Here is a 14,282-nt window from a genome sequence, read left to right as displayed (position 1 = left end):
TAAAAATATATGTATCTCCCTGCCTTTTTAGATTCCAGAACTCGACTTACTCTTATCGTTTGAGCAAACAAATTGCCAATGAGAGACTTAATCCTAGAAGGCAACGGCAGCAATGGCAGCAGCGACTCGGATCCGACGCTCGCCTGAATCTCCAGGCGGCACAGTAGCTGCAAGGAGGCCACCCGTCTGGAGACCCAGGCGATGTGAACCTGTGTCCCCGTGGCAATGAACAGCCGCTTGTCGTTGTGGCCCCAGGTGATGGCCGAAACGGTGGCACTGCTGCAGGGAATGTGAGCCTGATACAAACAGGTGCCCGTCTCCGTGTAGAACTTGACCAGATTCTTGTATGTACTGGGTAAACCCAACTCCTCTGGCTTCGTTCCATCTAGTCCAGTGCGCAGGGTTCCTGCGACGGCGAGCAGCTCGCGGGAGTTGCTCCACTCCATGACCATGCCGAGGGCGCCGTTAAGGCATGTGTTGATATGTGCGGGTGAGACGTCGTCGAACGACTTTAGCAAGTAGATGTATCCATTCTGGAAGCTAACTGCCAGGACAAAGGAGCGTTTAGCTAAAGGAAAGAAAATCACATAAGGGTTACAAAACGTATAACATTTATTCATTTAGATCACTCACCCGCATTGGTTACACCGGGCTCCGCCTCCTCGCCCTCCTCCATCTTGAACTTCTCGCAGGACCAGGCCATCGAGGTGATGGGCACATCGTTGGAGAGCTGAACCTGCGACACCATTGCCCCATGGACATCCATCACAATCACCTGGCCCTGAGTGGTGCCAAAGTACACCTGCTGGTCATCGGGCGTCCAAATGCCGCAGGTGATTGTGGACTCCAGATTGAGCATGGAGGACCAGTACCTCTGACCAGCCACGGATCCAACCAGAACGAAGCCATCCTGGTAGCAGATCAAGGCCATGCGTCCATCGTGCGACCAAGAGAAGTGGGTTACCGGCGTATTCCGATCGTTGATCAGCTCTATGGACCAGCGGCCCTCGTACTTGATCCACACAAAGATGATGCCCGAGCTGTCGCAGGAGGCCAGCTTCTGGTACGGTTCGTTCCACTTGACCAGGATGACCTGTTATGGAATTATTTCTTAATTAATTTACTTTTAGGCAATTTAACTATTAAACTTACATCTGATCTATGGCCGCGCAGGTTGTAGTTGGTCCTCAGCGGATAGTCCATGTTCTTGCGGCAATGCGAAGTGGTAAAGGTCACGCCCACAATGCCGCGCACATTGCCCGTGGCCAGCCATCCCTCCTGGTAGTAGTTCGTCCTGTTCAGCTTCCAGCCCTCGTCCTGAAAAAGGAAAAATCCAGTTGAATAGAAGGATATCCACAGCTGGCGACAGCTGCCTCTTGGCAGGACGCCTAAGCAGTCGCCAATTGCGAGTCAAGTGCCCGTTGCTGGCTTGTAAAATGGATTACCGCAGGCTCAAAGCCCGTCCCTGGCCCATTCACACATTTCCCATTTCCATTTATATTTCCCAGCATCGACAGCCGGCCGGTTGGCTTGGTAAATATGCTCCACTTTGTGACTGCATCTTTATTCTCCACTCTTTGAGCCGCTCAACCTGCCAGCTGCCTCTTTCACAGCCCGGGGCAGGGCATTTTCACTCAATTCCTCTAGACTCCTAGCAACTGGCTGAATGATGGGGTATGCTCACCATGGAGATGGATCCGGGTATAATATATTTTTATGGATTTACGGGATATTTGCAGTTAAGCTTCATAAGAAGCCTATGTCGGGCGAACCTTTTTCTCTAACTTTGTTCATTCATTGCTAATGATTTACCTTTCTTTGGGAGTTTTTGAAAATATTAACTCTTTAATGTGAGCTAAGGCCTTTGATTTATAATCACTATTCAGAAGCTTTTTTTTTTAATGCCTATTAATTTTTCCTGAATCTTTATAAGATAGTTAGGGTTATAGAACTCCCATTAAAATAATTTACTCAAATGTTTCTCAAGAGTTTGTAGAAATATTTGATTTATATTAACTAATCCCGAACTCAGTTTGTTTCGATACTTGGTAATTTTCTTTAGTTCTCTAAATCTGCATAATTTTTACTTTTTTATTTTTAAAAGATGGAGTACCCAACCAGCTCTTAAATTCCTTCATTTAAATATAATTCTGATCTGTTCAAGGTTGTTGTTTAAAAAAAAAATGTAACCTGATTACTAGTAAAATCATTAATATAGCTAGAGGTAGCTTTGTGATTTTCTTTAACAAACTTTTCGATGATTGGACTTTCTGCAATTGAAATCTACCATCAACACGTAATTCAAACGAATTCGATTATGCAAAAGGTGAGTAAAAACTCGTGCTTCATTCTCATTTGAGATTGAATTGAAACCAATTATGGCATCCAATTAACATTTCAAAAGCTTCCCGCAGTCGGCATCAGTCAGTCGAGCATTCATTCTGCAACTTTTAACTTGGTTTGTTTGCCAGCTGGGCCTTTCTCTCTGCGGGCTTTCTTTGGGAGGGAACTCTTTGCCAGTTTATCAACTGCAGCAGACGCTCCTGTTCCTGCTGCGAGTGCTGCAGTGGCACTCAACCGCACTTCCACCTCCATCTCCTCCAGCTGCTGCTTGAATCCTCCTTCTGTTTTACAATTTGATTTGATTGTAGAGACTCTACCCCAATCCAACCAACCCACCCATCCAAATTGATTGTTTTTCCGGGCGGGGCCGTTCACAAAAGCTTAGCCTACATTTCGGGGCGTAAAAGAATATTTCAATTTAAACCAAATTTCGGGCGCTTTCAGCATTTTGGCTAATCCCCGCTAAGCCGAATGGGCCTTTTTTGGCGCCCAAAATCCAATTTGTGGGGCATAAATTAAAATGCCGCCGCATAGGGAAAAACAAAAATTACGCAAAATTTGTAATTTCCGTTTCGGACAGTGGACTTTATGGACAGTAGACCTGGCCGTGGCGTTAGCCAAGTTAATTGCTTTATTGGCCTGATTGATTGGTGTGCATATGCTGATGTCCTTGCTGATTCAATTATATAATTGAATGCACACAGGGCGCCAATGTCCAAGTGCTGTCGTTGAGGCCATCGATTGGATGGTCGGAGATGGACTCACTGCCTCATTATGGCACATTGAGTATACGCCTCGATGGCAACAATTATGAGCAGGCATTCTGAATTGGCATCGGCATTTCTTTGTGGAGTGTTATTAACCTTTCACTGGGCCACTTGAACCGGATCTGGCCCGTGCTCTTGGCCAAAATAGCTGCACTCGAGATTTGCATTTTTGCTGCTCTGCATCATGCTCGAAGGCACTTCAGTTTAATAAGTATATCACAAAGCAATAAATTGCCACAATTTCTATCTCAGTGGAGCGGGAAGAATGCTTGTGTAGCAGTCGAATTGCCAATTGAATTAGTCAAAGTTTGCCTTTAAGCATTCAAATGGTTTAAATTTCCGTTTTCACTTTGGCTAATGCAATTTCCCTTGAACGCTGTAATTTCATTTGGAGGAAACACAGCAGCAACATCAGCAGCAGCAACATCAGCAAGTAGCAACATCAATGTCAAAGCTGCGACATCAAGGCAACGGCGTTGACAGGCTCACACTTTGGGCCAGGTCTTTTGCTTTTGCCTGAAATGTTCAAGTGACTACTTGTAACTTGTTAACCATTTGGCGACGTTGACATCCTGTCTGTCTGCATTCGCTTAGAAAATTACCTGGCAATCCCTTTCTCAGTTTCTCTTGGAATATTTAAAATTTTAGTTGCGGCAAAGTTTATGATGTTTTTTTTTTTGGGGACCACAAGGGAAAACATGGCCAGAAACAGCAGATGCCAGGCTGCGATTATGCTGCAGTTGTGGTGCTGCTGCCTCCATAAATTATGTTGCAGCCATTTGGCACACGAAACAGCATTTTCGTGCTGCTCCATTTCGCAAAAACACACAGCAGCATACGCATTTAATTAAAAAAAAAGCCATTTTTAAGTCAGGCACCTGAATACTGACCCTCTATGTGCACATTTTCCCCCATTTTTGTGCCCATTAACCATAATTGCAATTCATTATGCATGCCAATGGCAACCCGCGACTCATTCGCATTTCGCATCCGCTTCATTATCCTCATGAACACACTGCTAATGGCTAAAACTGCGGATAAACGGACAACTAATGCTAATAAGCATTTTATAAATTAAATATTTGGTTTGACGCTTCACAAGTGGCCAATAGAAAATCCATGGAAAAAACGTTGATAAATTATGAAACAATTTTGTGATTATATAACGATGTTAAAGAGCTCTTTAGCTAAACACAAATGATAATAAGCCTTTAATATAATATTTATTGAAACGTCAAAATATAATTAGCTTCTTAACTAAACCAATGTCAAACTGTATTTACAAGTTAAATTTAATTAAAACCACTTTGGTCCTCTAATATCGAATGTCAATATACATTTTAGATACAATTTTATGCTTTTCCCAAAAGCTCTCCAATTAGATACTAATTTAATACACATTTAAATAATTTATTGCTTAGTTTATTGCTGAGCAAGTGGGCCATATTAATTTGAGAACTAATTTATTAGAGATAAAAAAGCTTAACGAGTTTCCAAGAAAATTTGCAGAAATTCCGTAATAAATTGTCAAAGCCAAGGAAATTTCAACGAAAATTCCATTGGTAAACCAATAAATAACTATTTAAAAAGCGGAAGGTGTTTTATGCTTAGTGCCAGTTTCCCCCATGATGAAGTCAAAGAACTCTTATGCAAAACAGCGTTCAGGTATATATAGAAGCCAATCTAAATATATATCTTGTTGGTCTATTTTTGTGCCTTTTTGCAGCCAATTTTACACTCCATCTCCCGAAGGTTTATTTTCGGGGTCGTTGACAAAGAGTTCAAAGTAATGCCTGGAAAGCTATCGAATCCATTCGGGTCAAGTGCATAGGCAAATAAAAACAACTTGGGTAAAAAAAAAGAGAACTAGATTTGCTCGATTGCCAAAGAGTTCGAGAGCATTTCAATTTTCAGCCAGTGCCACTCGTCTTTCAAACATTTTCTCTCAGCGAAACGAAAGTGAATTTTCGGAAAATAGCGACGATCCATCAGCACTTGGTCTCAGTTGCCAAAGATCTTTTGCGCGGTGCGATCGAAGACCTCTCGACTCGGTGCGGATATTTCTGGAACTGTTCCAGATTCTCTAAGTACCGAAAATCGGGAGCAGAATCGAAAAAAAACAAGCAGCGAAATATGTGTGCGAATTTGTTTTGGTTGCGTCTAATTGCCTGCTTAGTTTTGGCAACTAGCAGTGTCGTCTGTTTTGAGACAAAACGCCTTTATAGAGTGGGTAGAAGGATCGATGGAGACCAGCTCCTGGTCAAGGATGTGCTCCACTCGCGTCCAGCCGGTGTCGGCGAACTTCCTCGAGTGACTTTCACCTACGAAATTCAGGGACCGATCATTTGCATCGATATCCTGTCGGATGAAGTGAGTGCGGGGGTGGAAAATAGGACACGTATATTTTTCAAAAGTATATGAAATGACTATAATTTAAAAACCATTTTTAATATATTCTTTTAATTGCGAAGAGGAACTTCTTTATTTTTGTTTTACATAAATTTAATGAGACACAAAAACGATGACGCTTTACTTAAAATACCAAAAAACAAACAAACATTTCTTTAAATACCTATACATTATGATATTGACATTTTTTTTTAATCAAATTTTTTTAAATTCTTTCAGTTAAATTTGTTTGATTTTTACTGTTTTGGGTGCAGCACAAAAGCTTCAACGTTTTATGTGCACTGATAAATTTTAAACATGTTCTTGCTTTTGCCACTGTTTATTGAAAAAAGTAGAAACAACTTTAAAAATATGAATAATTCAATAATATTTGGTATGTAAATGTGATGCAAACTAGGTTGAAAAAATATTACTATTCCAAACAAATATTTTTGCGTCATTAGTTAAAAGTTGTCAATTTTGGGATATGAGTAAGTGATCTATATGCAGCGGAAATTACGTGGTTGGGCATTTGTCACTGACCCCTTGTTGTGCTCTATCTTTTATTTTGCAAATACCCGTACCGAAAATAGAAACAGAAACTTACATTTTTTTTCGTCACGGCAGCCCACAAAAAGTTTGGCCCATAGATGTATTTTTATATCCAGTGCGTTTGAGGCGGCCGGGCCTGTTTTTATATTTTACTATATCTACTCGCTCGATATATTTTCATATTTTGTGTTTGTTTATTTTGCCCTAAAACGTGATTGGGTTATGAGCTTGCACAAGTGAGGCACGATGAAATGTTTAAAGTGTTTAATTTATCGACATCTGGGTCGATAATTGAAAGTAATATTAATATTGTATATATTGTATAAGAAAATCGCATACTTTGAAGCCAATAAAAACAAAATAGCGTGAGAAAATGTGGCAATTTGGCAAAGCCGACAAGCTAAATGGGCAAAGGAAGTGGAGGAAAACGAACCGAAAACGAACATATATTATTTCTAGAAAAACAAGAAAGAAAATCTTTCTGAATGCAATTTCGATTTTGGCATTATGACGCGGCGTTTTCCCTAGAAAACATACAAAATATTCGTATATCAACTTCGGCGAAGCACATATACGCGTTTATGTCCGTGAATCTGATTGTCAGACCGAGTAAACATTCTGGCAAAAATGTGGCAATCACTGATGGATGTTGCCGTGATGGTCACGCCTGATTGGGTCTGTACAAATTGGAGGGGATTTCTCATAGGGTTCTCCTTGGCTCTTTCAGAACATTTCGGCGGAGGTGAAATTCAGCTTGGTAAACCGCCTGGTTGTGGGCGTTGTCCAATTGGCGGGCAGTAATCAAAGTGACGATAAAACCACCGTTCCCCCAACCACAGAATTCGATGTGACCATCATGGTGTTTGGCCTTAATGAAACGGCTACTAATTTCAATCCCTCTCTGGTCATCAATCCGGATCAACAATTTGAGGGCCTGCTGAGGCCCTACGAGGAAACCTATTCGGAACCAGATACCCAGTATGTGGAGGTATTCGACAACAATAGACGGGATGCTTTTGAGGTGGATGAGGAGGATATGGAGGATGTTTCCGAGGATATCGAAACGTATACGGATGGGCCGTTCGTGGAAGATGATTTCGATAGGCCGGACAAGTCGATTGAAATTGGAAACAGGCAGGCGGGTAAGTTTAAAAATAATATATTGGATGGTCAAACCACTAACACTTCATTCTTAAGGCGATGAACTGCTCTATGAATGCTATCATACTTCTCCTGATGACTCGCAACAGCCAATGAACCGCACAGTGGTTTTCTACTACATCGACACTTGCTCTATAACATACGTAAAGTTTGTCATTTTTAATGTAAGTATTTCGGGAAAAAGAGATCTGTAATATGGATTAATCCCTTAAAAGAAGATTATTCTGGGTTTCAATATAACTGAAGAATTTAATATTTTCTTTATTATTTACTGGGCATTTGTACCTTTAGCAATACACATTAAAACATTTTTCTATGATACACATGTTTAAGGTCTTTAAGGTCTTCCGAATACTTATGGTCTTTTATCTTCCTACTTTCCAGCACTATGCCAATAGGAACACTTCAGATGAGGATTACTTACCGCCCGTGGCGGAGTACAGTCACTACTCGAGCGGAACTTTGAAGGCGGTAATAACGGATTTCGATTCGAAGAACCTATTTGTCCAGATGTACATCTACGGTTATCGGGGACGCGAAGCGCCCACCAGTTATGTGCCCTTTTTGCCGCTTCCTCAGTGGCAGAGGACCATCCAGGATTCCCGACCTGGACCGCCGCACCTGACCCCCCTGCAAACACTGCAGCTGCTTCTGCTGACCGGTCAAATGACCACTCCGTCACCGGGATCCTACAACGAGAGCTCGGATCGCGAGGAGCAGCGGAGCATTAAGCCGGAGGAGATGATGCTGGAGCGGGTCGGGGATGGGTCTGGCAATGATAATGATAATGACAACGATAATGAGGATGAAAAGAACTCGGCCCTGCGACAGATGAACCAAGGAATGGTCGCTTGGCTGGGCCTGCTGCTCCTGATCCTGCACAACTAGCAGCCGGAATGGGGAATCATTAGTTAATCCATGGAAAGCTTTATGAGTAGTCTTTAGTCCAACATTCTGTGTATTGTATTTTACGAAATAAACTTTTTGGCCTAAGCCAAGGCACACACATACACTCTTCCGCAAATTGAAAAAGTTGCGGCGAAAGTAGGTCATGGCGTTGGCTTGTGGCCCCTGACCCCCAATCCCACCCAAACCCCATTCCAAACCGCACCCACAAACACTCTCACATGCTCCAACCAACCCCTAGCCCATAAACCAACTCCCTTGGCAAATTATCTGCGTCGGCGGTGGTTGATTTGGCCAGGCTGACAAAGGGAAAAGCGGAAAACGGAAAAACGTAGAGCAGAAAATGTGGAAATCCAACTGACGACAGCGGCAGTTTTTCCAAAAAAAAAAACCCATTCCCACTCCCCTTCCTTCGAATGTGTTTATTTGCTTGGACATTAAGTCAGAGACCTAAATGTGTCCTTTGCCTTGGCAATTTATGTGCCTTCGTATTTTGTTTCAACGCAGCAAAATTGCAAAAAGGCAAACACATATAACTTTCCGAGTTCGAGAGGCGAAAAATCAAGAGTGTCATAGAGCGAATAAACCTTTAAGCGTTTAAAATGTTTCATAAGGCTTCGGCTTCCCTCCCCACATGCATATAACTCTTTTCGCCCAGCGGTTGTCAAAGAAATCTAATAACTTTTATTTCAATTTCCGGCTAGCTGTAGCTACATATCCTTGTGACAGTCGTCCTGCGGCTGCAATGCCATTTGGTTCTTTGTTCCATGTCGTTTGCAGATGGCAAGAAGTACAAAATACGAAATATAAAATACAAAATACGTAATGCTACCTGAGAGTCTGCAACTGCAGGCGAGGGACAGTAAAAATGTCACATCCACAGGAGGACCAAGATGAAACCGTGGCGGGGAGGACCAGGAATGTCCGGCACAAAGGATATGTGAGTGAATGAATGACTGCACCGGGGAGTTGGAGAGCTTCGCAGATTGGATACACTTTTACCGCAGTGGGAAGAGCCTGCACCCTAGGGCCCCGGGCTTACCCAACAATATTTATGTTTAATTTACAACTGAAATTTAATAATACTGGCAGCACTTGCCGCGTTTCCCACAGATGCAAAAAAAACTTTTACAGTTTGGAGGAAAACCCGGCGCGTGGGACCATCTTGTGCGGAATTGAAAATATCTTTTTATGCGTGCCAATGCTTACAAAAGTTTTTTTATGCTCAGACATATAATTCAGGAATTATACGAGTGTGTACACAAGCGTAATCGTGTTGTACACACTGAGGAAATAAAAGAAATGACGATAAATAAATAAACCAAAGAAAATTTAAGATGCTGTTTTATATTTGTCCACTTTATTTAAAATTGAACTAGTTTTTTCTATAAAGATGTCGGATTTAGATTATTTAAATGGTATGCTTAAGAAATTAAAAAAATATTTAGTAATAATAATTATTATAATACATACTTATTTTTTTTTTAATTTTATCAGGTACCAATAGATTTTTGAGAACAAAACAATTTTTAATAAAATTAATTCTTATATTCCATATCTTCAACACTTAAGAAATAAATTTTTGTTTTAAAGAAGGCTTAATATTAACTCATCTTCAAAACAAATATTACAATTTTTGATTAAAATAACACTTAAGAATAAGTAACTATTTAATAATCTCTGAGAGCATCTTTTTTATCTCAAGACATATTTCTCAGTGCCTGTAAGTGTGCTTGTGCAACAAGGCGTGGCACTGTAAACAATATGGATAAGCAGCGCACAAGTGTCGTCCGCCTCCAAGCACCGGGCCACATGGACTCGACTCAATCCAAGGCAAGCCGTGCGCACCCAACCCAATCCAATCCTAAGCCCAATCCCAATGCCACATGCCACATACCACATCCCAGAGCAACCGAACCCAACCCAATCCTACATAACCCATTGCCATAAGGGGTGACGTGAGCTTTTGTCAATAACTTAATAACTTAAAATATGGTTTAATGCTCACGTAACAACATTTTGCCACTTGTGCCGAGCACATGTAGGTGTGAAGGGCTCGAATGGTTAGGGGGCTCATGGGAATGGGATATGGAATATGGGGTTTCCGAGGAAGGTTGCTTAAGGTCTCATCGCACCACCCATTCACCCCTTCGGCCCTTCAAAGCCAAGGAAATATCCACCGACCAGGACGACCAGACAATGCCAATGGCAATGGGAATGGGACTGGCTGACTGGCAACTGGCAACTTTTATGGGTGTGCGGGAAATGGTTCGGTTCCTATGGCTTACAAGTGTATACACAGGATATAGTCGTACTATGGCGATATAGCCTTATTCGCCTCCTGGCCCTGCGCACGTGCTCCACCTTTGATCCTTTTTTAATGCCAGCCCAAAAAGCGATATCGATTTTTTCTTGTATGTTATTTTTTATTTTTTTTTCCACCGCCGGCGGAGATGCCTAAAGTCGACTTGCATATGTGCTCGCATTTAAAATAATTAAAAATACAACACGTTTCCGAGCTGAAAGCTTACGAATAAATATTTTAAATGGTATTTCAGTTAATGCGAGTAAATATGGGGTGTGGTACTTATTGGAACAGTTGTATAATGCTCTTAAGTGAGTAAAAAAACTTTAAAGCTTTTTTAAATTGGGAATCTTACAGCATGCCAATTAAATAAAGTATTATACCTTTTGTTGCCCAAATGCAGAAAATAAAAAATTATAAGTTAGAGGAGTACTTATCGACCATTATATTTAGTAAATCTTTTGAATGCCAAAAATCCAATACTTTTTTTTACTATATTTTTTATTTAATAGACTTATCTGTATCCCTAGACAGACTTATCGGTTGTAAGGGAGCTGTATATCCCCTTCTACATTCGCCATTACCACAATTTGGTGGTGGCAGTCGCTCCAGTGCATCCTTTCGGCTCCAACTGCACATAATACATGCCCTCTGTTTTTGTGTGTTTGGAGACAAAACTCAACTCATTAGCGTGCGGCAGAGGCTGCGGAAAAGGGGGGGTGCCGACTCACATTGGGGACCCCGCCTCACAATGGGAACACGGGGCGTGGCATGTGTGGCACATGTCTGGCTCACTGGTTTCTGCATTTGAATTTGCATTTTATTAAATTTCAAAAGCTCTTCTCACATGTCCCCCCATAACCGGCATCCCCCAACCACTCACGAGGACCCACCTGAAGCCCCCATTGTTAGACAGGTGGGTGGTGGGTGGTGGGTGGTAATGGAGGTGATGGGTGGTGCCAAGTGGTGCCACACGAGGGTGGTGCAGAGTGCAAAAGGTTGAGCATTGCATATTTATGCACTTAATAACGCATTTTAGCATGCCCAAGTGCAACTCATCTTTTGTTACATTTCGCAGGAAAAATAAGAGGGGGTTGGAAATGGTTTGGGTTGGTGTTGGCTTGAAAAACAGATGGAAAATGAGCGAAATTCAGGCGAGACAAAGCGAAATGAGTTTTCTCTGTGAAAGGCAGCCAAATGCTGCCTGTGTGAGTTGACAAATGGAGCATGAGCGTCGCTGACATGTTCATATGCAGAATCCATTCTCATATTACATGAAAGCATCCAGTAAAACGATTTATACACCAAAAAAAAAATAATAAAATAAAATGTACAAGAACAACATGGTTGAAAGTATAATATTTTTTTCTCTTCGGTTTTAAATTTAAATTATAAAACTCTTCTTTTAAAAAGGTCCGAAATAAGTAAAAACCTTTTAAAATATATGGCATTCAAATTCGAAATAGAAAACATATTTTTCAAGAAAATTCTTAAGAACTCTACGTAAAATATTATTTTACGTGAACAAAGGATGAATGGATATTTCACTTTTGAATAGCCTAGAATTGGCCTTTCATTAAACAGCCATTTTAATCTCCTAGAATCAGCAAAGGATTTATCAATTTTTTCTCGGTTCAAAAAGTACCCGTACAAGTGAAATGGAAAACTAATATCTGCACAAAGTTGGCGGCCCTTCCAATCAAAATCAGGGCCTGAGGACCACAACCAACTTTGGTTCCTGCATTCCTGGCCAACGTCACTAGGATTATGCAATAACAATGGCCAGGCGGTTGCATAATTGATTGATTGAATCCGTATGCAACAATTGGACAGAGACGGCTGGCCAGTTGAGTGGCTGTCCCAGTGTGGACATGTGGATATTGCTGTGGGCCCGTCTTTTGCGACCGACCATTGTTGGCAAGTGGCAAGTGGCAGAGGCGCAAAACACAAAACACAAAAACCGCAGTTCCTGGACTGGCACGAAGGACTCGATCGAAGGCAGTGCAAACAAGCCGGCAAACAACGAAATGCTGGACAAACCAATCAATGACACAACTGAAAGCCACAAAGTCACCCAAGTGTGAAGAGCCAAGTGGGGATGATTGAGCAGCTCGACACACGGAAAAATTGTATTCTATTCTATTCCAACTCATGTAATTAAATATATATACATTTTATAACTGATTTTAAGGGCAAGAAATGGGATAAGATTCATGTAAACCAATTTGGCTTCTTGTTTAAATATTATACAATATTTAATTAGGCACAGGAATAGGTACTTATTATATAATATCAAGACATTATTCTTAACTTAAATTGAACATAAAAAGAACAAGAATGCCACACAAGACAGATAGTTTTCACAAAATCACATAAAAAGTGTCTAAAAGTATGCAACAGTGAACAATTTCCGTGGTATCAATTCAAAAGACAACGTAATTAAATCCATTGCATACTTTTAGACTGCTTTACAAGACAAATCTAGAGATTTCTGTGACGCCCTCCTTTATATTTATTGGATTTCATTAATTATAATATATTTTTATGTTGTTTAATAGATTTTTTCTGTCTGTACCCCAGAGTCATCGCTCAAGACATGTGTGGCAGCGATGTGGGCACATTAAATTACAGTTTTCAGAGCCAAGAACAAACAATCGAAAGTGCAGACGCGCCGCCTTCGGCAAAGGATGTGTGGCCGAGGGTCGATGGTTTGGAATCGCATGGCACAAAGGAAAAGCGGCGCCAATCGGGAATCCCCCTCCACTTCGCAGCGGCGATGTCCTTGGCCAGAGTGCCTTCTAATTGAAACTGTCGACGACAGAGGCCTGGTCGTAAATCAGGCCCAGTACCAAGAAACTAAGCCAAGTCTGTTTCGAGATGTTGCCGCTGCCTAAACAATTAAAAAGTTTTCAATTAACTGGAGCAGCTACGAAAATTGGCACTTGTAATCGGCACCTGTTCAACAAGCGTAACAAACAGCCAGGCCTGCGGATGTTTTCAAGGGGATTGCGATGCTTTTCGGGGGTTTCTAGTCCTGTTTAAATAAGCCTAGGCGAGGGGGTGGGGGCTGTAAAGGGGTGGGTCTGGGGCGGCACTACCACAAGCAGGCACGTAATACATTTATTACGCGTGAGCACGCCGTCCCATGATGAAAATCTCCGTGAGCAAGTGTGTGTATGCGTAAATGAGTTTTCAACATTTCATTGCATACTTTCAGGGTGGCAAAAGTTAGGCTTTAAGCAGCAAAATGCAAATAGCCGTGCCTTATAACATCATGGGAAAAATCTAGTTGGCCAGGTACTTAATTTAGCCCTGCGTCTGTACAATAAATCACTACAGGCTTAGGATGAAAAATCCTAATAAAATTTTGAATGAGGAATATTAACAACTAGGTCAGCTTAGAAAATGATTTAACAGTCAGTCCTTAAACAGCAAAAGATAAATTACCATGATGTATAACGTCCTGAAGAAAAATCTAGTTGGTTAGGTACTTAATTTAAATATATTAAGCCCTACCTTGGTACAATTAATCTCCAACAGCTTCTAATAAAAAATTCCTTTGAAGATGAACAGCTACGACAGCCTTTAAATTTGTTTGGATATATCTATAACCATTTTATTTTTCAGTAAAAGTAAAGCACCTTTCTTATATATGTATATATTTAGGTAGCAAGAACCTTATACCATTCCTTGGTAAATTTATCAAGCGCTTTGCTTCTAACATACGTTAAAGTACCCTTTCCATCACTACTGGCCTAAAACCTTTTCCATGCTCTCAGAAAAGTGGAAAGGTGGCAAAAGTTGGTCATTATCCAGATCCGGTGGAAATTAACTTAGGGCACGCACCGCCAGCACAAAAT

General features: G+C 41.2%; 2 protein-coding genes across 5 annotated transcripts in view; one reads left to right on the top strand and one right to left on the bottom strand.

Moving 5' to 3' along the window:
- LOC119545978 (tubby-related protein 4) overlaps positions 1-14,282 on the bottom strand; it is a 30,952-nt gene that overhangs the window by 4,478 nt on the left and 12,192 nt on the right. For all 4 annotated transcript variants that reach the window (XM_037851977.1, XM_037851986.1, XM_037851959.1 and 1 more), the window contains exons 3-5: positions 1,153-1,317; positions 634-1,093; positions 51-568 (exon numbers count right to left, since the gene is read on the bottom strand). In XM_037851977.1, coding sequence (XP_037707905.1) covers positions 51-568; positions 634-1,093; positions 1,153-1,317 — 1,143 coding nt within the window. The remainder of the gene's footprint in view (positions 1-50; positions 569-633; positions 1,094-1,152; positions 1,318-14,282) is intronic.
- On the top strand, positions 5,109-8,221 carry LOC119545998. Its single transcript, XM_037852000.1, has 4 exons — positions 5,109-5,480; positions 6,778-7,192; positions 7,248-7,375; positions 7,596-8,221. Exons 1-4 carry the CDS (start codon positions 5,244-5,246, stop codon positions 8,097-8,099), a joined length of 1,284 nt encoding a protein of 427 aa, XP_037707928.1. The 5' UTR covers positions 5,109-5,243; the 3' UTR covers positions 8,100-8,221.

The sequence above is a fragment of the Drosophila subpulchrella genome, chromosome 3R, assembly GCF_014743375.2.
Source record: "Drosophila subpulchrella strain 33 F10 #4 breed RU33 chromosome 3R, RU_Dsub_v1.1 Primary Assembly, whole genome shotgun sequence".
NCBI lineage: Eukaryota > Metazoa > Arthropoda > Insecta > Diptera > Drosophilidae > Drosophila > Drosophila subpulchrella.
Note: the sequence above shows the minus strand (reverse complement) of the source record. Positions and strands in the feature narration are given on the sequence as shown.

Excerpts from the sequence above, each read along its gene's own strand:
- LOC119545998 (XM_037852000.1), top strand. The coding sequence starts at position 5,244 with ATGTGTGCGAATTTGTTTTGGTTGCGTCTAATTGCCTGCTTAGTTTTG. Across the intron at positions 7,193-7,247 it reads AATTGGAAACAGGCAGGCGG|GCGATGAACTGCTCTATGAA; the intron begins GTAAGTTTAAAA and ends TTCATTCTTAAG. Across the intron at positions 7,376-7,595 it reads TAAAGTTTGTCATTTTTAAT|CACTATGCCAATAGGAACAC; the intron begins GTAAGTATTTCG and ends CCTACTTTCCAG.